Source organism: Nicotiana tabacum, chromosome 16, assembly GCF_000715075.1.
Source record: "Nicotiana tabacum cultivar K326 chromosome 16, ASM71507v2, whole genome shotgun sequence".
Taxonomy (NCBI): Eukaryota; Viridiplantae; Streptophyta; class Magnoliopsida; order Solanales; family Solanaceae; genus Nicotiana; species Nicotiana tabacum.
Window position 1 is genome coordinate 166,217,036 of NC_134095.1, and position 25,792 is coordinate 166,242,827.

General features: G+C 41.2%; 1 protein-coding gene across 1 annotated transcript; it reads left to right on the plus strand.

Annotated features, from left to right (window-relative positions):
* Positions 1–59: 59 nt before the first annotated feature.
* On the plus strand, positions 60–5,244 carry LOC107817219 (uncharacterized). The gene is made up of 8 exons (XM_016643009.2): positions 60–258; positions 934–1,022; positions 2,003–2,066; positions 2,662–2,739; positions 3,957–4,033; positions 4,127–4,193; positions 4,267–4,374; positions 4,938–5,244. Exons 1-8 carry the CDS (start codon positions 187–189, stop codon positions 4,965–4,967), a joined length of 585 nt encoding a protein of 194 aa, XP_016498495.1. The 5' UTR covers positions 60–186; the 3' UTR covers positions 4,968–5,244.
* Positions 5,245–25,792: the final 20,548 nt, after the last annotated feature.

A 25,792-nucleotide genomic window follows, 5' to 3' on the forward strand; every position in this document is an offset into this window, starting at 1 on the left:
AAATTTAAAGGACCAAAAATCGCCCATGAAAATATTTAAGGAACTATTTTAGAGCGACCCGAAACATAAGGACCAATTTTGTAATTGTTCTTCGATCTTCCTTTTCAATTTTCCAATGAATAACGAAATCTGAGTACCTAAAGAAGAGTAAATACAGAGCGATCTGGGAAGAGTCGAAGCAAGAAAATGATAGGAGTAGGGAAGATGAAGCAGTACACAAATGTACTAGAAAGACCCCTCAGTAAGGGCAAACAAGAGGTAATTTCTTTCTCTTTTTAAGTTTACATCTTTATATCATTAATTAACTCAATTATATTCTCTATTAATCCATTAAGCAGTTCAAGGGAAAAAAAAAGAGGGTTCTTTTTTCATTATTGACCTTATTAACTTAGACCCATGTTACCAATTCCAAATGGGTTTCGACCCCTAATTCCTAAATCAGAGGCGGAGCTAGGATTTGAAGTTTATGGATTGGAGGTTGTAATCCTTTTAAGTTACTGGTTTCTAAATTAGTATTTGTACATAATTAATGAATTTTTAAAAGATAAATATAAGGTTTGAATCAAAGCTACTGGGTTCGGTAGAACCCGTAGCCGGCACCGTGGCTCCGCCCCTGTCCTAAACCCCTCCTAGCTAGAGGCAAGGGTGACGCTAGGGGGTGCAAGGTGTTCATTGAATCCCTTCGTCGGAATATTATAATCTGCAAATAGGAAAAAATGAAGTTTTTATGCTTATTATATAAATTGTTGAATCCCCTTGGCATAAGGAAAAATTGTAGTGCAATGGCAAAGATGGTTCAAAAATTACTTTAGATCGCAGGTTAAAATCCAATTGCTACATTCTTGTATTTTTTTAATCCCCTTGTAAGAATTTCTGGCTTCGCTGCTGGGGAAAGATATACTTTGCAGGCTGGTGATTGAGTTCCTTTTGCAGGTCAGTTTGAGTGGTTTTGCTTTCTTGTTTTCGGAGCTTGTTCAGTACAATCAGACCCAAGTAGACAACATTACTGAATTAGAGCGAAGGTGACTTTTTATTTCTTATTACCCCATTTTCAAGATCTCTACTTTTTTGTTTATTTGCCCTTGTGTTGCTGAAATTAGAGGGAATATGACTTGTAAGTCTGTGAAACTTAGAGAACTACTAGTATTGGAATGGACCCGAATAACACAAAATGGTTATGGAGGATTCATACACTAATTATGTTGGAGTGCAGGCGTAGTTGATTGATTGTTTATCTATCTTTGTGTTGCTCTACATATGGAGATGCTCTTTCTGGTTCTTATTCAATTATTTCTTTTAAGTGGTTAAGAGTCTCTGCTATCGTGTCAATATGGAAAAACTAAGGCATCTCCACATTTTTAGTGTCAAATGAAAGGAAGGATTACCTTGAGGTGTGGATCCGCTATTTTAACTGCTTGTACGCTATGGTTGATACCCTTACATCCTTTTTTTAACCAAAGGATCAGTTGAAACCTTTCCTTATCAAAGGAATGAAATTGCTAGTCTTTTAAATAACGGTGGTGTCTAGGGCGCATAAGAGGTGTCTGGGCAAACTTATGCACCCCGAGACTATTCCTTCGCGTACCTGCTGCCTCCTACCATCTTAGGTATCAAGTAATTCTGCGCACCAAGACTTAGGCAGATTGAAAAAAATCATCTTGCATGTTTTTTTGTCTCTGGATTTGAACCTCGATCTCTATGGTTTTCACCCACTTCATTGATCACTTGGCTGTACACTTAAGTGCAAAATTTTTATTTTTGTGGACACCTCGTACTTGCACATGGAAATGGTCAGGATTTATACTTGACGAATGATCTGATCATTTAGTGCTAAAAAGGAATTAAGAAAGGAGGTCGAATATCAGTCTAATTGTTGAAGTACCAAATGATAAGAAGAATCTTCCAGGAACTTGAGCTTTAATTTTTCTGCCCTTTTAAGCAGAAATTTCTTACTGTATTTGTGAACGCATTCTTGTGGATGGTAATGATTTTCTGGAAATAGGTTAGAGGATGCTGGATATGCTGTTGGAGCACGGATTTTGGAACTCCTTTGCCATAGGGAAAAGGTACAACTTCAATTGCAATTTCCACCCTAATGTTTTGCTTTTAACTTCTCCACTTAGAGCTACTCCATGTTTAGATGCTAGGTATCCGTTATCAAACCAGTAAACCTCGACTAACAGATAATTATCTGGGCCAGTTATTTCCATTTAATATGTGTCCATTACATGGATAAACATGCATATTTACTTACAGTAATGATGAACATAATCATGTTTATGACTTGAACTTGTTCCTTAATCCTGATATGCGAAGACATGTTTTTCGACCATTATCATTTGATTTTGACACTTTAGACGGGGAAACTCTTAGAGGAGAATATGACCTGTTCACATAGCCACATCCTTATCCTAACTCATTCCCCAATAAAAAGTTCAGAATTTTGACAAAATTAAGAATAGACTGGGAGAGGAGCTAGCTCTATTGCTGCTCTCAGTGCTGCTTTACTTGGTGAAGAATGCAATATTACATAAAATCAGATAAAGTTACTTTCTAATGTTTGAGCAAGCAAATTATGATGGTCATATGTAGTACTAGTTAACAGGCTTTTATTTTCAAAGTGGACACAGCAATTGTTCTAAAATCTTCATTATGCTGCAGGGAAACAGAAGGGAGACACGACTACTGGGTATACTATCGTTTGTGCACAGCACAGTGTGGAAGGTTTTGTTTGGGAAGGTTAACTTCTTTTTCTTCTTTCTGTCTTCCCCATTTTTGCTTAAACACCGTTCCCTCTCTTTTTGAATTTACTAATTTTAACTTCTTAATAAGGAAGCATAATGGAGTTGGTATTTGATCTTAGTTGTTTTCCAGTGACCTTAAATTAGTAGCCTTTTTCGGGCTGCATATTTATCATTTGTGAAAATGTGGTTGGAGATATGGTTCACTAGTTTATGGAGCAATCACAGCTCTATGTCATTCTTGCCGGAAATGGCTGCTTCTCGATACGTTAACCTTTTGTACTAGAAAATAGGGAAGGGAATGGAAGGTTTTTAAACTTTCTGTTGTTATTCTTGGTTAGAGCAAAATTACTTCCCCTTTGGACCCATTTAGGAAAACATTTTCCTTTCTTCTGCAGATCTATAAATTAATCAGGGAATGGGAATACTTTGAATCCATTATCCCATGGATGAAGAATTCTTTTTTAAAAAGGTCCCATGGATGAAGCTCTCTCAAGATAAAAATTAAAAAACAAGAAAAACTAGAGGAATAGTGGATTCAAATTTCTAGCTCACTTTGTTCTGTCTCCGGTCCATACTAGAATGTCGAAAACAAGTCTGCCCCTCACAGGGGCTTAAGGTTAGGATATCTCAACTATTCTGGGAGTCAAGGATTTGATGGGAATTCTTAGTTGAAGAGAGGCAGATTGGTGTGAACAAACACAAATTAATTGAACAAATGGTGCTTCTTGTACTTGTTTTTACTATTCAGTCAAGGGAACAACCAGAATCTACCTAATAAAAAAAGGAACAGAACTGATTTTATTTGAGTGCTCCTCCAGTTTCACCTTTTGTTTTCCTTTTACTTTCTTTACCTCATTTGGAGCTTATCTACTTTCATTTCTCCTTCATTTTGCACCTTCTGTTTTCCCTTTTACTTTCTTTTGCCTAGTTTATTTCCCATTTTACTTCAGTTAGTTTTTTTCCCTTTTTACTTCTGTCTTTTCGTTAAGTGAATTCATAGTCTTCTTGCAAGGTAATCTTACACCCCACCGAAATTTGTATCCAAATTTTCTTTTCAGCATCTTCTCAATTGTTTCGTCAATGGCATGCTCTTTTTGATTGAGTAGCGTCGAGCTCGTCTAGCCTTATTTTGCCCTCAGTGTCCACGTTACTCTACTGATGAATTTGTTGGAGGGTTGAATTAGTTGAAACATTTTAGCTTTTGTCTACTAGGTTGCTGACTCACTTGAGAAAGGAACTGAACATGAAGATGAATACATGATTAGTGAGAAGGAGCTCCTTGTCAACAGGTGATTTTTATTGAACCCAATATAAATGTTTCGCATTGTCTATTTGCTGGACTAACCCTTACATATTTCATTTTTGGGTACTATGCATTTTAGATTCATTTCTATTCCAAAAGACATGGGTGCATTCAATTGTGGAGCTTTTGTTGCGGGTATTGTAAGGGTAAGAACATTATTGGTTTTGCTTCATCTACCATTCCTGGGTGCTGTTATTTATTTGCTTTTTCTTCTTGAAGGGAGTTCTGGAAAATGCAGGTTTCCCAGCAGTTGTGACAGCTCATTTCGTCCCTGTGGAGGGGCAGCAACGACCACGGACAACAATTTTGATTAAATTTGCTGAAGAGGTAAACCAGCAATGCAATTAAACTACTACTCCGTTTCATATTATATTATATTATATTATATTATATTATATGAACCTTTTTGACTGGGCATCGAGTTTAAGAAGGAAAAGAAAGACTTTGGAACTTGTAGTTTAAAACATGTCATGACATTGTGTGGCTATAAAAATCATGTCATTAAGGGTAAACTAGGAAGTGTAGATTCATCATTCCTTCTGGACGAACGAAAATAGTGTCACATAAATTCTAATGGTAGATTGTTAGTCATTTCAGCATGAAGTCAAGGTTAGATCAGTTGTGAAATGGCCATATGCCATGGTAACGTAAGAATGAAGTTGTGGACTCCCATTTTTCCTTCACACCCCCCCTACCCCCCCCCCCCCCAAAAAAAAAAGGAGAGAAAAGAATAGAAAGAAAAGTAGGATTACCACAGTGCACATAAGATAGAAAGAAAAGTAGGATTACCACAGTGCACCGAGTAAACTTATCTTTGACATTTGCCTTTTTTGATGAGATTCTTGGAAAAGCTTCGGCGCGCTTCAACACTGATGCTACTGCTTGTACAGGTACTAAGAAGGGAAGCAAGACTAGGTTGATGTTTATTTGTCATCATATTTGGTGCAAAATTTCTCGAACGATATTATGATGAGATGACAAATGAAAATTCCTAAGAGGATCCAATGCCATTTTGTGGCATTATTTGCCATAGTGGATTTGCTTGACACATTCTGAGGGTCACAGCAAGCATTTTTCTTTTTGGTGTAAAATATTGCAATTTGAACTGTGGTTTCTGGAAATTATTATACATGTTGACGAGTTGTTGTGCAAAATTATTTTGGCTTAATTCGAGTTGGAGAGGTCACTGTTGTTTTAGCTTTGTACATATTTTCAAATATTGTCTGGAAAAATTTATTTTGCTACATTATCACCTATCAACTTTCAAGCAATTACGCACCAAGGGTGTGACCTACTGGTCAATGAAGTGAGTTGAGAACCATGAGGTCTCAGGTTTAATTCTGCAAATATTCTAGGTTGTTTTCCAATCTATCTAGCCTTGGTGAACATAGTTACCCGGTGTCTGTGTTGGTGGAAGTAGCAGATACCTGTGAAATTAGTCGAGGTGCGTGCAAGCTGTTTCGGGAAAAACTATTCATTACCGTTTTAGAATGGATGAATTAAGTAGAAGGATTTTTGTGGCCTCTTCTTTGAGGTTAGGTTAGTCACCGCCAAAGGTTATGGTGGGATGGTGTATCTCCTTATCCTTAACTAGAGGTATCAGTTCGAGCCCTCAAAATGAAGTCACCTTTGGTGGGAAGTGTTTTTTCCCTAAGTAAAAGAAGGATTATGACTCACAAAGAAGTAACAATAAAAAGCATGCTTTATTGGAGATAAGGGAAACCAATGCAAAACTAATAGGCCAAATACATGTCAGCCCATTAAACTTGGCCCAATTTTTTATTTTGGCACTTTAACTCAGCCTTGTTCCATTTTGGCCCTCCAACCCCATTTCTTTTGTTCCACTTTGACACAAAAGCTGACAAGATTCCATGTGTGATTTGTCTCACCCTTGTAGGCGCGTAAGAGCCATTTTTAAGCCAAATTTCATACTCCCAACGTAGAGGCGGATCCAGAATTTAATTTCTATGGATTCAATTTTAATGTTTTTAACATTGAACCCATTATATTTTTAAAGATGGGTTTATATCTATTTTTTTACTATTTTAATGAATTTTTACATACAATTTTTTACTCCGCGTCGAAAGTTATGGATTCAGTTGAAACCGTAGTTATTACTGAAAATATATTAAAAAAATATTTTTTCCCCGGGATGTGGGCAGGAAAAACGGAAAAAATAATAATTTGAAATTACAAAAAAAAAAGTAAAAAAAAATTGTGCGGGTGGGGGGAGTGGGGGGTAGCAGCTGGGTATTTGCACACGCTGCATTTTTACCTGGGAGAAAATTTTTTGTGTTAAAGTGGAACAAAAGAAATGGAGTTGGAGGGCCAAAATGGTACAAGGATGAGTTAAAGTGCTAAAATGAAAAAGGAATTTTTACATTCCTATGCCATATAGAAAACTATATTACCCTCAATGTTTAAGGTTTGATATAATTACATTTAGTATACCTAATTACCAATTATATACCATTAGTGGTTTTTAAGGGTATTAATTACACTCCTAATTTAATGGTACTGTATATTCCTTCTAATATCACTCCCCCCACGTTCCTCTCTCCAATTCCCACACATTCACCCACGTTTCTTCCCTCCCACACCCACGATTGTTGTATCCAAATCCCATTATTTCTTCCATAGCCAAGGCACTGTCGGCACCTCTACAATCTTGTCCCAATGTTTTTGTGCCCGAGGAAGATGAGCACAAGCCTGGTCGATTTGATGGTTATGATTTCGGGTTCCTTCACATTAAGGTTTATCTCCTAGAGTTTGATTCTCAATATGTTCTGAGCTCGAAAAGATCTTTTTATCTTTTTCTTTTGATGCTTCAATTGTTGGGAAAAGTCAATTTTCTTGTAACATTTCATGGGAGGATTTTGCTTAGGAAGATCTTTCCTTTCATCATGTTTTTATGGATTCCATATTTAGCATAGCAGTTTCGTAGGGAGTAACAAGAGCATATAGGAGAATCACAGAATTGTAGCATAATTGAGATTTTCGACATAATTAAGTTTTTTACAGAAGATTTGTAGAAGTTTTAATCGTTTTTGATTTGTGAAAATAGAAAACAAAGCATCTATAATCAGAATACAAATAATCTACAATTTATCTACAAAATATCTACAATCTGGGTACATTGAATTTTAATATCCCAATTCCCATTCAATTGTAGCATAATCGGGATTTTCGACATAATTGTGTTTTTTTTTTCAGAAGATTTGTAGAAGTTTTAGTCATTTTTGATTTGTGAAAACAGAAAACAAAGCATCTACAATCAGAATACAAATAATCTACAATTTATCTACAAAATATCTACAAACTAAGTACATTCAATTTTAATATCCCAATTCTCATTCAATTGTAGCAAATTGGGATTTTCGACATAATTGCGTTTTTTGCAGAAGATTTGTAGAAGTTTTAGTCATTTTTAATTTGTGAAAAACAGAAAACAAAGCATCTACAATCAGAAGACAAATAATCTATAATTTATCTACAAAATATCTACAAACTGGGTACATTGAATTTTAATATCCCAATTCCCATTCAATTGTAGCATAATTGGGATTTTTGACATAATTGCGTTTTTTCAGAAGATTTGTAGAAGTTTTAGTCGTTTTTATTTGTGAAAACAGAAAATAAAGCATCTACAATCAGAATACAAATAATCTACAATTTATCTACAAAATATCTACAAATTGGGTACATATTTGGACTCGACATGCTTCCCCTGAAATGTATGTTTCACATTTTAGATACATATTTTTGTCCAAAACAGTACTAAATCATCCACCTTTTTCTTACTAACACGCATCTGCAATATTGTTACGTTAGACGTAAGTGTTGACAGCCTAGAACAACTTATATATTTTTAATTCTTTCAGTTGAGTTCCCAGTAATTAAATATTTTAAAAGATGAAATCGAATCCATTAAAACTAGACAACTAATTAAGGAATTCCCAATATTAGTGCGCCTAAATAAGGACGTCTACAACTACAATGATTTCTTATTTAATGAAATATCTAAAAGAATATTTACTTCTCCAATTTTAGCACGCCTAAATAAGGAAGCCTACAACTACAATGATTCCTTATTTAATGAATTGTCTATTTTTTATAGAAAAACTATTAACATGACGGGTAATTTTCATACTATGAACATATTTGGTAATATAGTTTCCTATATGGTATAGGAACGAAAATTTCCCAATGAAAAATTGGGCCAAATTTAATGGTCTGTATATGTATTTGGCCAAATTAATATGATGAAAATGACATATAGCATCCAAAATATGGAACAGAGAAACAGCATCATCAGTTGGAATTGGATGAGGACTGTCACACCTCCTTTTTCCACACCCGAGAGGGTACAAGGGAGTTTTTTCCAATTAAAGGACAATCGAAACGGGATTGATTTATTTATTTCAGAGTCGCCACTTGGGAGGTTTAGGGTGTCCCAAGTCACCAATTTTAATCCCGAATCGAGGAAAAGAATGACTCCATATTACAGTCTGCGTACCAGAAATCCGGATAAAGAATTCTGTTAACCCGGGAGAAGGTGTTAGGCATTCCCGAGTTCCGTGGTTCTAGCACGGTCGCTCAACTGTTATATTCGGCTTGACTATCTGATTTTACAAATATGAACTTGTGTGCCAATTTTATCTTTTAACCGCTTTTATCATTTAACGTTATTTTTATCAAGAATTGCAACATCGTGGAAAACACACCTCGAACCACGTTACAATCAATGTACCCGTGGTTAGAGCTACGTTTCAACTCTGTTGAGATTGAGATTTGGATCACATAAATGTGCACCCGAGTTTAGGAAGATAACGTTATTAAATACGCGTCTAAAGCAACTAGTGTATTGTTATGTTGGGAAAATGCCGTGAAATTCGCTAAACGGCCTGTCCCGAATTCTAAGTATTTAATATATACATTTAGAGGGCCCCACAGCTTGTGCATTTTTGTTTGTCGAGGCTCGTCTCATTCATTATTTTTTTAAAAGGAATTTGCAACGTCATGGAAATGCATCTCAAACCACGTCACAATCAATGCACCCGTGATTAGAGGCACATTTCGACTCTGTTGAGATTTGGATTTGGGTCACATAAATGTGCACCCGAGTTTAGGGAGATAACATTGTTAAAGGCGCGTCCTAAAGAGACTAACGTATTGTTATTTTAGGAAGAGGCCGTGAACGTTCATTAAACGGCCGAATCCAAAGTCTAGTCAATGGTTATGTATTTTATTGAGGGCCCCGGCGATGTGTGATTTATTTAGCGAGGCTCGTCTCATTTTTATTTTTAAAAGGATATCCTATAGCGGCTATGTTTTCTTGTCACATTTGTCTCTACTAATTGAAAATCAAATGATCCTACTCAATTATGCTTGCAGGTTATTTATAACGGAATTCCGAAGACCTTGGCAGAATAAGAAAACATGGTCACGCACATGGGCAGTTAATCGAACGTTATGGGCCCGAACCCCGCTTATGCAGGATAGGCCAAGCTTGGGCCACGGCTTTTCCGATGAAAGCCTACTTAGCGTTTCGGCTTGGGCCCGACCTTCGTGAGGTTGAGACTGTAACTTTGTGTTCTTTATTCTGAAGATGGGGTTTGTTCGTTGTAACAGGGTAGGCTATTAAAAAAAAATTAACTAACCATGGATAGTTTCACATTTTGACATGCATTAAAGGACATGCTAATCACAAACATAGCTAACTATCAAAACATAGCCTACTACATTGTCAATCCTGTTATCTATCAGCCTATACACACAATATGACATTAAATTACCCCCACATTTACATTCACTGTGGGGAAGGCTAATTCCAGTATCCAGGCAAAAAAACGTAAACCATTATACATTGTATGATATTTAATGTAACAGACTATATGTAAAATAACATCTTCAACTCTTCTCTTTTGCATTCGTGCTCAACTTTCAAGTTACATGGACAGTATTAATTGTGTACCTGGTTGGGAAGACAAAAGAAGAAGGAAAAGATCAGCTGAGTAGTACACAACAAACACAGCAGCAGCAGATAAACAGCAACAACCCAGCAACAAACAACCAGCCACAATGATGAAGTTCACAAGTGGTCGAGCAACAAACAAATAATCCCAGAAACAGGATAGTAAAAACCAGCCGAGAAAGAAACCAGAATGTTCTATGCAATAGCAACAGAAATTCAATAACCACCAAAGCTCAGCAAATAACCAACACAGCTTCGACAATCAGTGAGACCAAAACTCAATCCACAACATACAGAAGTTCAGAATAGTAGCAATCATAGCAGAAAACAAACAGACTTCTCCTAATGGAACAGTAACAGCCCCAGTTAGAATAACTGACTAGGCCAGGACAGCTTAACCAACTTAATTCCTTGTGCAGTTTTGGACAGTGTTTAGTTAAAGTGTTCTGAAAATTTCTTTCTGTTTCTTTCTTTTTCTGAAGACTCAAAAGTCCAGCCCCTTTTAAGTTCTGAAACAGCTTCTTTATAAGCCAACAACCCAGTGCAGTTAAGCTGCCTGGATTCTGCCAATTGCAACCTGCCCACACCCCTTAGCTTCCCATGCCTAGAGGCATTTTTCTTGGTAAACTTAATCAGCCCCACATGCTTTGTCCTATTGCTCTAATCAAGAGTTATGGGTTTAAAGTATTCATTTAATTCCCATGCTCTTGTGTTTTGTTCCCCATTAATAATATTTTAATTGACACTTGACAGCTTCTTCTAATCCTGAACACTTAGTCAGATTTTCCAGTTCGAATCCCCCCTCCCACAGCTAACAAACCAACCTATAATCAGTCTAAACAAGCCTTCAACAAAATCAGCCAGTAACTGGCTGTGAAACTAACCTAAATCACTCAGTTAGGTCGTTTGTTATTTAATACTGTGAAACTAACGTCAAACATGTGACGAGTCGACTTTGCGAGTTATAACGTATACTAATTAGTCGCTGATCGACTGAACTCAAAACAGAACAAATGAGTGACTCAGGCATTTTTCCGGACAATGATGGAACTTTACGACACTTAATTATTTGACGATGTTACTCAAATCGACTATACGAACTAATATACGTAACAATTATTCGACGAACAACACAGACTAAACAAGGCACCAACTTATTTCCACACTCGGGGAATTTAACACGGAGTTTATGAAACTTAACTGGTTGACAACATCAGTCGAAGCGAAAAAACATCTTATAACACTTATTTAACACTTAAGAAAAGGAATCGACCAAACAAAAGGGTCTTTTGAAGATGGGGGAGAACTGATGGAAAATAATCAAAGGATTCAGAACAAATATACGAACATATGCACAAACAAAAGGAAAGAAAAGAAGATTACACCGGGAACTTACCTCAACGCGAGACAGGTTTGTTTTTTAGGGTTCTTGAACTCGGATTTGGGATTCGACAAGTTCTGCTTGCATTTGACCGGAACCAAAGCTGATTAAGGCCTGAGGGACGTTAGGGGAGTGACTAGGGTGAATATGGGGTGGTTTGGTGTAGATCTAGGTTTGGTCTCGGATCTTCGAATGAAGATTCGAGACGTTCGGGGAAGATTCGAGGTAAGCTGAGTGTGGATTTGGAGAGGGGGGGTCATGGTGGTTCAGGGGTGTTAGACTCATGGCCAACGGCACCGTTGCCGCCGGCTTTCAGGCGAAGGGGTGGGGTGGCGGCTAGGGTTTGGGTGTTAGGGTTGGTCAGGGAGACGATGAAGCCGGGGGGTGTTTTGGATAGGGGGCGGGGTAACCAAGTTGGGCTTTATATATGATTTTGAGGTTTAGATCCTGGCCGCCGGATCATGTGAGATCAAGGGCCAGGATCTACTCATTGAAGAGAGACGACGTCGTTCGGGGGCTGATAGTGGGTTGAGACCGGGTAGGGGATTGGATCGGGTCAAATTTGATGGGCCTAGGGGAGGGCCTGGATCTGTTGGATCAAGGGGTTGGACGGCTCAGATCAATTGCCTAAGACGACGTCGTTTGGGGTTGAATGAGTGGCCTGATCGGGACCGTTCATTCGAATCAAATCAACGGCTCAGCACAGGGACGCTGATACGGCGTCGTTTGGGACGTACCCGGGCAGCTTATGTTTGGACTGGACCTGTGTCCTGGTTTTGGGCCTGATTTTAATTCATTTTTGGCCCAAACCAATTTCATTACTCTTTTCTTTTTGTTTTCTAATTTTAAAGAAAAATGAAATTAAAAACAATCATTAATTTAATCACTTAACCCAATTATCACACACATATGAAAATATTTAAGTAGGTTAAATCACAACCTAGAATAAAAGATGCATATATATTTTTTGAATTTTCTTTTAATGACCGAATTATGGTTTAATTACACATGACATATATTTTGTATTTTGTTTGATAAGATTAAACGAAAAAAATGGACAGAACCACAAATGACTACCAACAAGTGTCACGTAAAAATCAAAAAATTGTACAACGAGGCCATTTGCCATTATTTTTTATTTCTTTTTGGAGTGATTGTCCGTGAAGCAAAAATCACGTGCTTACAGCTGCCCCTCTTTGCCCGAAGACACGAAGGGTTTTCGCGCAAAGATAAAGCGAGCGATTTTTGCTCGTCCGAGTACTCCGTGTGAAGCATTTTTTGAAAAAGATTTGACCGAACCTTTGCTTCAGAGGTTTCCTACATATCCTGGGCTGAACAGGAATCAGATCAATGTAGTTCGGGAAAATTCTGGTAGCTGGGACTACCGTGTGACTGTAGTGTTTGCCGCTGTTGTGTGCTGCTTATACGCTGCTGTAAGATGTTACCGCTTACCGATCTCCTTGTTACATTGTTCTAAAAGTAAAAACAAGAAGCTAGGCTAGACTGTGGATCATAAGATCTCCTCTATCTTCAATTTGTTCTTGTCGCCTTGCTTTCTTGTCGGCTTGCGTTTTCCTCCGATGCTTTTATTTTGTGAACTTGTGGGATGGTACTGGCCTTTTGCTCTTGTGAGTACCAGTTTTCATCATTTTTCTTGGTCCTCTGGGGACATGGCCTTTTTCATTAAGCTTTTCAATGATTCCTTTGGTGGTACAACTTTCTTCATCAGATTTGTTATGCTGGGCATGGTCTAATGTTCACAAGCCGCTTCTTTCAAAACGCGTCCTTTTGACTCGTGCGCCTGAGTTTGCAACCTTCTGCTTTCCGGTGCGGGGGATTTTTGTTGTTTCCTGCTGGATATTCCTGCTGTAACCTTCGGCCTTCCGGTGGGGTTACTGCTCTCAAAATTTGAAATATTTAAACTAAAACATGAAAAGTATTCCTCTCGTTATACAGGTGGGCGCCTATTTAAACTAAGACTGAAAATTATTCCTCTCGTTATACAGGTGGGCGCCTATCGTTATACAGGTGGGCGCCTATTTAAACTAAGTCATGAAAATTATTCCTCTCGTTATACAGGTGGGCGCCTATTTAAACTAAGACTGAAAATTATTCCTCTTGTTATACAGGTGGGCGCCTATTTAAACTAAGACTGAAAATTATTCCTCTCGTTATACAGGTGGGCACCTATTTAAACTAAGACTGAAAATTATTCCTCTCGTTATACAGGTGGGCGTCTATTTAAACTAAGACTGAAAATTATTCCTCTCGTTATACAGGTGGGCGTCTATTTAAACTAAGACTGAAAAGTATTCCTCTCGTTATACAGGTGGGCGCCTATTTAAACTAAGACATGAAAATTATTCCTCTCGTTATACAGGTGGGCGCCTATTTAAACTAAGACTGAAAATTATTCCTCTCGTTATACAGGTGGGCGCCTATTTAAACTAAGACTGAAAATTATTCCTCTCGTTATACAGGTGGGCGCCTATTTAAACTAAGACTGAAAATTATTCCTCTCGTTATACAGGTGGGCGCCTATTTAAACTAAGACTGAAAATTATTCCTCTCGTTATACAGGTGGGCGCCTATTTAAACTAAGACATGAAAATTATTCCTCTCGTTATACAGGTGGGCGCCTATTTAAACTAAGACATGAAAATTATTCCTCTCGTTATACAGGTGACCTTTCTGGTATCGCGTCCGTCTGCCATCATCAACCTTTATTTCCCTGTAGCAGACAAAAGGATTTAGTTAGTTTCAATCATGGTGGGGCAACGTGACCTTTCCGATGGGAGATGATTTTTCCCTTTTCTTTCCCTTGCTCTATGCTCCACCAACCGGTTGGTGGACGACGCTGCTTGCTGGGGGTGGTTTTCCCTTTATCCCCCTTTCTGCTTTCTCTTTTCAGGACATGCTGTGGGAGTCTGCTTTTAATCCCGAAACTACTCCCTTCAGGGGTTTACTTCCTCCCAGAATTGCAAGGCATAGAATTGCATTGCCCGGGGATATCTCGCATCGGATTGATTTCCCTTTCTTGTGGCGTCTGACCACTTCGGATTTGGGTCCGGAATTTATCAACATTCTGCGGGGAAACCTTGTCGGAACTTGGTCCACAAGTCCTTCACCCGTTATTTTCCGCTCTCTTTACGTCACCTTTCTTTCTACACAATTCGTCCTTTGGTTTCACAGCCGATGCCTTTTGTCTTATTGCTTTTGTCTGAACCAATACTTGGTGGAAAAAGGAAAAGAGAAGAACTTATCTGGATAACATGACTGGTCCTTGTGATCATGACGTGCACCATAGATTCCCGACCCAGTCTATTTGTATCAATCAACTTGCCAGATGACCTTACTTGTTGGGGATAAATGGGCGTCCATTTCTTTGTGAACGTGGATCCTTTTGTTGATCTGTCTCGTCGCCTCATAGTTCCCTTCGAGGGGTTTTCACTAATGAGACTCTCTCTTTTATCTCAGCTCCCAGCGCCTTATGGTGCCTATGAAGGTTTTCACCAATAAGACTCTCTCGTTTTATATCCCTCATCTTTCGTCGCCTTGTGGTGCCTGCGAAGGTTTTCACCGCCAAGACTCTCTCATTTTATTATTATTTTTTTTCAACGGAGGATTGGAGTGTTGTCGATATGACCCTCTCTTCTGGAGATCAATTCATTTCCCATTTTATGCTCCTCTTCTTTGCCGGGGATCAGTGTATTACTCTCGGCTTTATTTGCCTGACTTGGCACCTCTTGGATATTGATCGGGAGGTCTTTTGGACATCGATGTTGGTTTCGGTGTGGGGCTAAAAGAAAGGCTAACAAAATGAAATAACTTGATGGGTGATACGCTACAACTTTTGGAACCAAACCTTTGTTGGAACTTTAAAACATAACCTCTGCCCCAGTTTTCTTGCTTGGGGGTTTTTATTTTTACACTATGTTGAGCTACGTGCGTTATGCACACTATGCCTATTATGCACACTTATGGATATTATGCACACTATGGATATTATGCACACTATGACCGAGCCGTGAGGCGCCTACGTATCCTCTTCGAGGAATCAGGTCAAACGTAGTTCCCACTTCCTCTTTTTCATTTGACTTTCCTTTTTTTTTCTTTTGTTATCATTTTTCTTTTTGTTTAGTTGTTTTCTTTTCTTTCTTTCTCTCTTTTTTGTTTTTCTTCTTTTTTTTCTTTTTTTTTCATTTTCTCTTAAAAAAATTTCTCTTCTTCTTCTTTCTCTTTTCATATCTTTTCCGTTTAGTGATTCCAAAAGAGGGATATGAAAGGATAACTTAAGGCTCAAAAGGGGGAAACAAGGGTAAAAAGTGTTTGGATAGAAGAAAGAATTGCCTCCGTCATTTCATTATCCAATAAGTACCAAGTACAAACAAATGAACCAATAATTTCCATAATCAAAGAAATTATGCATAATATCTCTTGACTGCATCCGAATTGATAGCCATGTCAACACATCTTCCCTCGATGTCCGTCAAACACAAAGCTCCATTGGATAATACTCTGGTTACGATATAAGGCCATTGCCAATTTGGGGCGAACTTGCCTTTTGCCTCGACCTGGTGTGGGAGGATCTTCTTCAATACCTGCTGCCCTATTTCAAACTTCCTGGGGCGTACCTTCTTATTATATGTTCTCGCCATTCTCTTCTGATACAGCTGACCATGGCACATTGCTGCCAATCTTTTCTCGTCTATCAAGCTCAACTGTTCCAATCGAGCTTTGACCCATTCATCATCATCAATCTCGGCTTCAGCGACAATCCGGAGGGACGGGATTTCGACCTCTGCCGGTATTACGGCCTCAGTTCCGTACACCAACAAATAAGGAGTTGTACTTATGGAAGTCCGGATGGTAGTGCGGTAACCCAACAAAGCAAAGGGTAATCTCTCGTGCCATTGTCTGGATCCTTCCACCATCTTTCACAGTATCTTCTTGATGTTCTTATTGGCTGCTTCGACCGCTCCATTCGCCTTGGGACGATATGGGGTGGAATTGCGGTGTGTAATCTTGAATTGTTGGCATACCTCTCTCATCAGGCTACTGTTAAGATTCGCACCGTTATCCGTGATGATTACTTTTGGGATTCCAAATCTGCAGATGATATGGGAGTGCACAAAATCCACCACCGCCTTTTTAGTTACCGACTTGAAGGTTTTAGCCTCAACCCATTTGGTGAAGTAGTCAATGGTTACTAGAATGAACCTATGACCGTTGGATGCTGCTGGCTCGATAGGTCCAATGACATCCATGCCCCATGCAACAAACGGCCAGGGTGCTGACATCGTATGTAACTCTGTTGGCGGAGAATGAATCAGATCTCCATGTATCTGGCACTGATGGCATTTCCTCACGAAAGTGATACAGTCGTGTTCCATGGTGAGCCAATAATACCCTGCCCTAAGGATCTTCCTTGCCAATACATATTCGCTCATATGTGGCCCGCAAACTCCAGCATGTACCTCTGCCATAACCGTCGTGGCTTGACCGGCATCTATACATCTCAACAATCCCAAATCCGGGGTTTTTTTGTACAAAACTCCTCCGCTGAGGAAGAAACCATTCGACAAACGCCGAAGGGCTCTTTTTTAGTCTCCAGTGGCCTGTTCCGGATATATTCCCATTCTGAGGTATTCCTTGATATCATGAAACCAGGGCTCACCATCTGCTTCCTCTTCTACGGCGTTGCAATAAGCGTGCTGATCACGGACCTGGATGTGCAGAGGATCAACATACATTTTGTCAAGGTGGTGCAGCATTGATGCTAAGGTGGCCAATGCATCCGCAACCTCGTTATGAATTCTCGGGATATGTTTGAACTTCACCGACCGAAATCGCTTGCTCAGATCGTGCAAGCATTGTCGATATGGTATGAGTTTTAGATCTCGCGTTTCCCATTCACCCTGAATTTGATGTACCAAGAGGTCCGAGTCTCCCAAGACCAAGACGTCTTGGACATCCATGTCCGCAGCCAATCGCAAACCCAAAATGCAAGCTTCATACTCGGCCATATTGTTGGTGCAATAGAAGCGTAGTTGAGCCGTAACAGGATAATGGCGTCCTATTTCAGAAATGAGTACTGCTCCTATTCCAACCCCTTTCGCGTTTGCAGCTCCATCGAAGAAAAGCTTCCAACCCGGTTCCTCGGGTAACTCTAGCTCGTTTGTATGCATCACCTCTTCGTCGGGAAAATACGTTCTTAAAGGCTCGTATTTTTCATCAACGAGATTCTCTGCCAAATGGTCGGCCAGCGCCTGGGCTTTCATGGCCATCCTCGTCACATAGACAATATCAAACTCTGTGAGCAGAATTTTCCATTTGGCCAACCTTCCTGTGGGCATAGGTTTCTGAAAGATATACTTCAACGGGTCCAATCGGGATATGAGATAAGTAGTATACGAGGACAGGTAGTGTTTCAACTTCTGAGCTACCCAAGTTAGGGCGCAGCATGTTTTCTCGAGTTGAGTGTACTTGACCTCATATACTGTGAATTTCTTGCTAAGATAGTAGATGGCCTTCTCCTTCCTTCCTGTGTCGTCATGTTGACCCAGCACACAACCAAATAAATTTTCCAGTACCGTCAGATAAAGGATCAAAGGCCTCCCCGGCTTAGGCGGGACCAACACGGGTGGATTAGACAAGTACCCTTTGATTTTGTCGAAAGCCTCTTGACATTCTGTCGTCTAACTTATTGCAGCATCTTTTTCAGTAGCCAAAATATGGGCTCACAAGTTGCTGTGAGTTGAGCGATGAACCTGCTGATGTAATTGAGTCTACCCAACAAACTCATTACCTCTGTTTTGTTCTTTGGCGGTGGCAAATCTCGGATGGATTCGATCTTGGATGGGTCTAACTCAATCCCCTGTCGACTGATGATGAATCCTAACAGCTTTCCTGATGGAACCCCGAATGCGCATTTGGCCGGGTTGAGCTTGATATCATACCTTCGGAGTCTTTGGAAGAATCTCCTTAGGTCTGCTACATGGTCCTCTTGACGCCAAGACTTTATGATCACATCATCTATGTACACTTCAATTTCTTTCTGTATCATGTCGTGAAACACAGTAGTCATTGCTCGCATGTACGTTGCCCCGGCGTTCTTCAATCCAAACGGCATCACCCTATAGCAGTAAGTTCCCCATGGCGTAATAAAAGCTGTCTTTTCCGCATCTTCCTCATCCATTAGGATCTGATGATATCCCGCATAGCAATCCACAAAGGATCCGATCTTGCGCCCAGCACAATTATCGATCAGGATATGAATGTTGGGCAACGGAAAATTGTCCTTGGGACTTGCTTTGTTGAGATTGCGGTAGTCGACGCACACCCTGATTTTCTCATCCTTCTTTGGAACTGGTACCACATTGGCCAACCACTCGGGATATCGAGTGACCCGAATGACCTTCGCCTGCAACTGTTTAATCACCTCTTCTTTGATCTTTACACTCATTTCTGTTTTAAATTTCCTTAATTTTTGCTTGACCGGAGGGTATGCCGGGTCAGTGGGCAATTTGTGAACCACTAAATTGGTGCTTAATCCCGGCATATCGTCATATGACCATGCAAAAACATCTTTGAATTCCATGAGGGTTTTGATCAATTCTTCCCTGACACTCGGCTCAATATGGATGCTGATCTTGGTTTCTCGGACATTATCAGCGTCTCCTAGATTCACAGCCTCAGTGTCATTTAGGTTAGGTTTGGGTTTTTCTTCAAATTGGCACAGTTCTCGGTTTATCTCTTCGAATGCTTCATCTTCGTCATATTCAGAGTCATCGTCGCAAACGACCTCTTGTATCATTAAGTCGAATTCAGATTGATTTATTAGACTAGGTCGAAGATCCGATGTGCATGCCATGTCATTAGAACCAGTAAAAAGAGAACTGTTCAGAGAGAAAAAGAACAAAACAAAAATTAAAATGGGACAAAAGAAGAGAACTTTATTAAACTTGCGGGAAAAAAGGGTTCACACTTTTACAAAACAAAAGTAAAATTTGGATTACACCCTGTAATAATCCGAACAAAAAAAACAAACAAAAACATAAATCAAAGCCTACTACCAAGACTCCCCTCGGACAGGAAGAGGAGTAACTGTCCAATTGTTGGTTTTGGCCTCAGGCCCCACAAACTGTATCTCTGCTCTGCTGGAGCCTTCTCCAGCTTCTACCATACTGTCATCAGCGAATAGCCTCTCGAAACTCTGATTCAGGTCTCCATCCATACCAATCAATGGTCCTAGAATCTTTGGGACCGGTGGCCCTTTGGTGCTTGCTCTGACAAAAGATCTTGAGAGACGTGGCACGGGTTTGGGAAGATACCAGACTTTCTTCTTCATTTTTCGTGCTTACTTTACATCTGCTGCGGTTGGTTTGAACCCCAATTCGAAAGTTTCCAGATTTTTAGGCTGGGAAACAGGTTGGACAATCCCCTGAAGCTCGACTCCCAGGCCCTTTCCCGGCACAAATCCATTACCCAGCATTTCCGAAACCATCATGACTGTCGCGGCAACTACCCTAGGGTGCGGGATGATTTCTCCTTCAGAAATTTTGTTTGCCGACACTATATCAAAAATCTGGTAGACCCAGGGACCTTTGTCATCATCGGTCTCTATGAAAGGTACAATGGCGCCACCCATGGTGCACGCCGTGTCCTCGCCGTGTAGCACGGCCTCTTGTCTTTCCCACTCGAACTTCACCATCTGATGTAGGGTGGAGGGCACTGCTTTGGCTGCATGAATCCATGGTCGTCCTAACAGAAAGTTATAAGATATTGTGGCGTCTAGCACCTGGAACTCCATGGTGAACAGGACTGGACCGATGGTCAATTCAAGTACAACATCCCCTACAGTGGCTGTTCCGTTTCCGTCAAATCCACGGACACAGATGCTATTCTTGCGGATCTTTCCGTGGTCGATCTTTAACTGGTTCAAAGTGGATAATGGGCAGATATTGGCACTTGAACCGTTATCCACCAACACCCGAGTAACTACTGAGTTTTCACACTTGACAGTTAGGTAGAGAGCTTTATTATGCTCCGTACCTTCCACCGGCAGATCATCATCTGAGAATGTTACCCTGTTCACCTCGAAAATCTTGTTGGCAATGGTTTCCAGGTGGTTTACAGAAATCTCGTTGGGCACGTGAGCTTCGTTCAATATCTTCATCAAGGCCCGACGATGCTCCTCAGAATGGATTAGTAATGACAGCAGCGAGATCTGGGCTAGTGTTTTCCTCAACTGTTCGACCACGGAGTAGTCCTGCACTTTCATTTTTCTCAGGAACTCCTCAGGCTCTTCTTCGGATACAGGTTTCTTGGTTGCAACTAGGTTGGTTTTCCTTAACTCTATCAGAGCAAAATACCGACCTGATCGAGTCAGCCCTTGCGCTTCGCAACTAACTTCCTCCACCTGTTTTCCTTTGTACATCACTACTGCCTTCTCGTATTTCCAAGGCACAACCTTACTATCAATCATTTGCAGATGGACTACGGGCTTTATGGTGACCAGTTCTCTGTATACCCCCTTCAACACAATTGCGGGTATGGGCGGAGTCCCCAACTTGTTTGGCTCAGGTTTGCTTGTTTTGGCGGACGGGCTCTTTCCCAATATTACTACTGGCTTGACGCCTTCTCCCTAAGACTGTACCCCCACTCCTCCACTGGTCGATCCTTCTCTCGGAGCGGCCTGGATCATCATCACTGTTTGCGAGGGCTTTCTCAACTCTCCTCCCTCATACACCAACTCGATCATGTGTGTCTCGTGGTGCGCTGGCAGTGGGTTCTGATTGATGTTAGGTGCCTCCGGTGTCTGGACCTCGATTTTGTTAGTATCAATGAGGTCTTGTATTGCCTGCTTCAGTCTCCAACATTTTTCAGTTTCATGTCCCAGCATCCCTGAGCAATATTCATAGCTTATCGTCTTGTTCACATTTTGAGGCGGGGGGTTTTGCTCTCTGGGTTCGACAGGACTTACCAAACCCAACCGTCTCAATTTGTGGAATACGGCGGTATAGGACTCTCCCAGCTCAGTAAAGGCTCTATGTTTCTGTAGCCTATCATTTTTAGCAGCTTGACTCCCTCGAAAACCTGTCCCTGGAGAGTTCCTGTATGCTCTGGGTGGGGGGTAGGTATTTTGTGGTGGTGGGTAGGTATTATGTGGAGCTGGGTATGTATTGTGGGGAGCCGGCGCATGCCATTGTGGGCGAACCGGAGGTTGGGCATATGTCTGGGCTTGATGGACGGTGAAATGCGGTTCTTGGGGTGGATAGTAGTGATGTGGTGGGTTGTATGGGTAGTTTGTCCTGTGAGGTCTGGGTTGGTTGTAGTGTGGCCTGCCAGATCCGGACCAATTGCCTGCCTCGATCGTGGCAACTTCTACTTTCTTTCTTCTCAGCGCACCTCCCGTGCCGTTCTGAATAGCCTGGGTCGTTGCCTTGAGTGCCGAGTAGTTCAGGATTATGTCAGACCTCAGACCCTCTTCTATCATGACCCCTATCTTGACCACCTCATTGAAGGATTTTCCAACCGTTGTCACCAAGTGACCAAAGTAGGTTGGATCCAATGTTTGTAAGAAATAGTCCACCATCTCTCCCTCTCTCATGAGAGGATCGACTCTGGTCGCTTGCTCTCTCCAGCGGAACCCGAACTCGCGAAAGCTTTCCCCGGGTTTCTTCCCAGTTCTCAATAATGTGAGACGGTCAGGGACTATCTCGAGATTGTACTGGAAATGACCTGCGAAAGCCTGCGCCAGATCATCCCAAGTGTACCACCTACTGGAATCCTGCCTGGTATACCATTCTAGTGCAGATCCGCTCAGACTTTGGCGAAATAAGCTATTAGCAGCTCATCTTTGCCGCCTGCCCCTCTCATTTTGCTACAGAATCCCCGCAAATGTGCCATGGGATCACCGTGCCCTTCATATAAATCAAACTTAGGCATCTTGAACCCAGCCGGGAGTCGGACGTCCGGGAAAGGGCATAGATCTTTGTAAGCTACGCTGACTTGGTTGCCCAATCCATGCAGGTTCCTGAAGGACTGCTCCAGGCTTTTGAACTTTCTCAATACCTCATCCTGTTCAGGGGTTTTAACCGGCTTTTCAATCTCTGCCGGTACCTCCAAGTGTGGATTGTAGGCCTGTGGTTTGGGGGCATGGAATGTAGGCTCAGGGGGGTAGTACTACGTATTGTGGGCCTGAAATAATGTCTCACTAGTCGTTCTTTGCAAGGTGGCTGATGTGGGTCCCACAAAAGTGGGGATATTTGGTGTTGGGAGAGGTTGATGGGGTGGTGGAGCTTGGGAATCATGAGGGCTTCTTTCTTGATGATAACAGGGATTTGGGAGGCTTGTGGAAGGGCCGGAGTGAGGGTATTCCGGCTTGTGCCCCAGTGGCTCATGGCTCTTTTGTGCTTTGGCTAGAGCTAGCTGCATTGCATTCATATCTAGTCCCATCCTTTCAATCTTTTCCATCGCTTCTTTTAACAACTGGCTCATCGACCTTTCTTCCTCATTACTATTCTTTGAAGTACTCATGCTTGTTGCTACCGGTCCTTTGGATCTGGTTTGGTAAGAATGTGTTGCCAGAGTTCTTTAACAACTAACTTGTCTGGTTCAGACAACAACAAACTTTGTTAGCGTTAGAGTTTAATAGATTTGATCACAACACATAGAGGATGCAATGCTCCTAGGCAGTTGACCGTTTCTACGTGCTTTGTTTCAAATAACATGCGTCATCCCGGCTTGCTCATTTGTTCCCTCTTTTAAAACACTTTGGGAAACCCTGTATTTTATTTTATTTTTGTATTTTCTTTTCTTTCTTTATCAAAAAGCGGTCGAATCTTATAGGGATTGCCTACGTATCACGTCCCCGCGCGAATCAGACCAGGCGTAGTTCTACCATAAAGTAAAGAAACACAAAATTCTTTTGGAATCATTAAATTCATTCTCAAAATTTTGCTATTACAAATTACTTCAACCAAGGAACAGCAATAGTACAGACTCCACGGTTCTTTGACCCTATTTGATTAAAAGAAGAGAAAACAACATACGGGAAAGCAACAAAGCCAAATAAACAAGACTCGACCAAAGATTAATTTTCCAACTTAGGGGCTCGCGAGGCGTCATTCAGCCTTTCTGCGGCCCTTGGTGTGAGGTCTCTTTGCAGGCTTTTCAATTCATTCATGATTCGGTGGACGCAGCCCATGATGGAAACAAGGAGGGTCTTCCGAGGCATTTGCTCGCATGCCAGGCACCTCATGTAGATGTAATGCCCAATCTCGTCGATCCTTCCTCGAACGTTGTCCCTTTCTGCGACCAACTGCCTTATCTGTCGGTTCTTTAAGCCTAGTGTTTGTGCATTGTTGGCAAGTTGATCCTGGAATATCTCCATTTGCCTTTCCAACCTGGTCATTGCATCGTAACAGCGTCTTCTGTCGGCTTGGTCATCTCGTGTTTGCTTGAAGATCCGCTCTTGAAGAGTGGAATTTGTTTCCCTTAATGTCCCGATGCTCAGTTCATAATCCCTTATGACTTGTTGTAGGCGCTGCCTCCGGGCCATTGTACCTTTTGCCCACTTGGTCCGCAATCTTGCTGTGCTAGCCTTGGATATTTCCAAATCTTCCTGGTATTCCGCAACCTGATCCTTTAACCCTGTTATCAATCTTTTATCCGCCCAGCTTCTCGGTTGGTTGTTGGCCTCTCTTTTCATCTTCCGGATCTGAGCTTTGAGGATCTCGCCTTCTCTGATTAATCTGTTCTTTTCTCCCTTGTGGGCAGCGGACTGTAATTGGCTCTCAAACTTCATATCCTGAACTTGTTGCTTCAGTTTGCCTGTTTCGGCAAGATATTCCCGCTCTTTGGCCAACCAGCCCCACTGCTCTTGTGAGGATCTGGCAAATTCTTGCAGGTGAGGTCTTTTAACCGACCTTGCAGATGATGTTTCCCCTTTGTACCAAGCCTGATATCCGGGTGAAACTTCCCCTTTTGTCCGATTCACTACACAAGTATTTGCTTCTAAGTGTTGACATTGGCTCCAAATTTGGCGAACCCTTGCTTCAGGAAACTGGCCATCGGGACTGATCTCAATCACCTGGGTGCTTAGATCCTCGTCTTTCGGCACTATCTGACACCTCCCAAGTTGCCTTAAAACCCGATGCGGCGCATATGGTTGAATGCTCTTAAGTCCCATTAAGAGAAAATGGGGCCTGGCTGCTGGCATGTATATGACTTCGTCGATCGGTAACCATCCTAGCGTCCACTGTATTTGACTGGCGTTGAGGGTACGGAAATATGAGGTCCATGCCGTAACTCCTCGAGGTAGGTAGGCCTCATTAACTCTGGTATAGAACTCCTCTATGCAGGTCTTTCCAGCGGGTCCATGGCTCAGAAACTGGGCCCGGTGGCATAGGTGTTCAGTCATCCACATTTGTAACAACAAGTTGCAAGCTTCAAAAAAGTTTCCTCCGGCCTTGCAGGACGTGAGAGCCCGGAACATATCAGATACAATCATGGGTGCCAGCGTGCTATTTTTCTGTGTGAGCAAAGTACTGACGACCCCTGCTATCTTTATGTCGATGTTCCCGTCCTTTCTTGGGAATACTAAGAGCCCTAAGAAATTTGTCATGAAAGCAACCCGTCTATGTTCATCCCACATTCGACGGTTACTTTTGCTGCACAACTAGTTTTCTGGCTTGTCGAATCCTCCTACGTGACCATATCTTTGGTATATGAAACTCATAGTGCAAAAACCTTTTGCCAAGTCAGGGTTATGAATTGTCCTGACTATCTTCAATGAGTCTAGAAACCGGTGTATCGCCACGGCTCTTGGAGCAACCAGGTATTTATGCCTTAATGGAGCCTCAGCACTGCCGATATACCCTGCTATTTCTTCTAAAGTTGGGGTAAGTTCAAAGTCCGAGAAGTGGAAGACATTGTGCGCAGGATCCTAGTGAGGGACTAGTGCCCTTATGATATCTCCCCGTGGCCTGATATCCAACAAACTCGTGAGGTCTTTCAGATGTTTCTTGATTTCGTCCTGCCCTTCTTTGCCTAAATCATTCCACCATAGCCGCAATTGGAGGGGAATTTTATTCATGATTGAAAAGGGTTCATTTGGCGACGTGCTCATTCTGCACATTTATTAATAAGATTTTAACAAGCGAAACTTATTTTGATAAAATAAAAAAACATATGCTCACTTTCTTCAAAAGGGTTTCTGAACACTACCTCTCTGCACTTCGAAGGCTTTTAAGGTTGTGTGATTAAAAAACAACAAAAAGGTGGCCGTTTGTACAAAGGCAGCCTTCCGGAGTTCCTTTTTGGAACATTTGGCTATTTATGACAAAACAACATCACCTGACTTATTCATGACTCTTTTTATCGTT

Excerpts from the sequence above, each read along its gene's own strand:
- LOC107817219 (XM_016643009.2), top strand. The coding sequence starts at position 187 with ATGATAGGAGTAGGGAAGATGAAGCAGTACACAAATGTACTAGAAAGA. Across the intron at positions 2,740-3,956 it reads GGAAGGTTTTGTTTGGGAAG|GTTGCTGACTCACTTGAGAA; the intron begins GTTAACTTCTTT and ends TTTGTCTACTAG. Across the intron at positions 4,034-4,126 it reads AAGGAGCTCCTTGTCAACAG|ATTCATTTCTATTCCAAAAG; the intron begins GTGATTTTTATT and ends TATGCATTTTAG.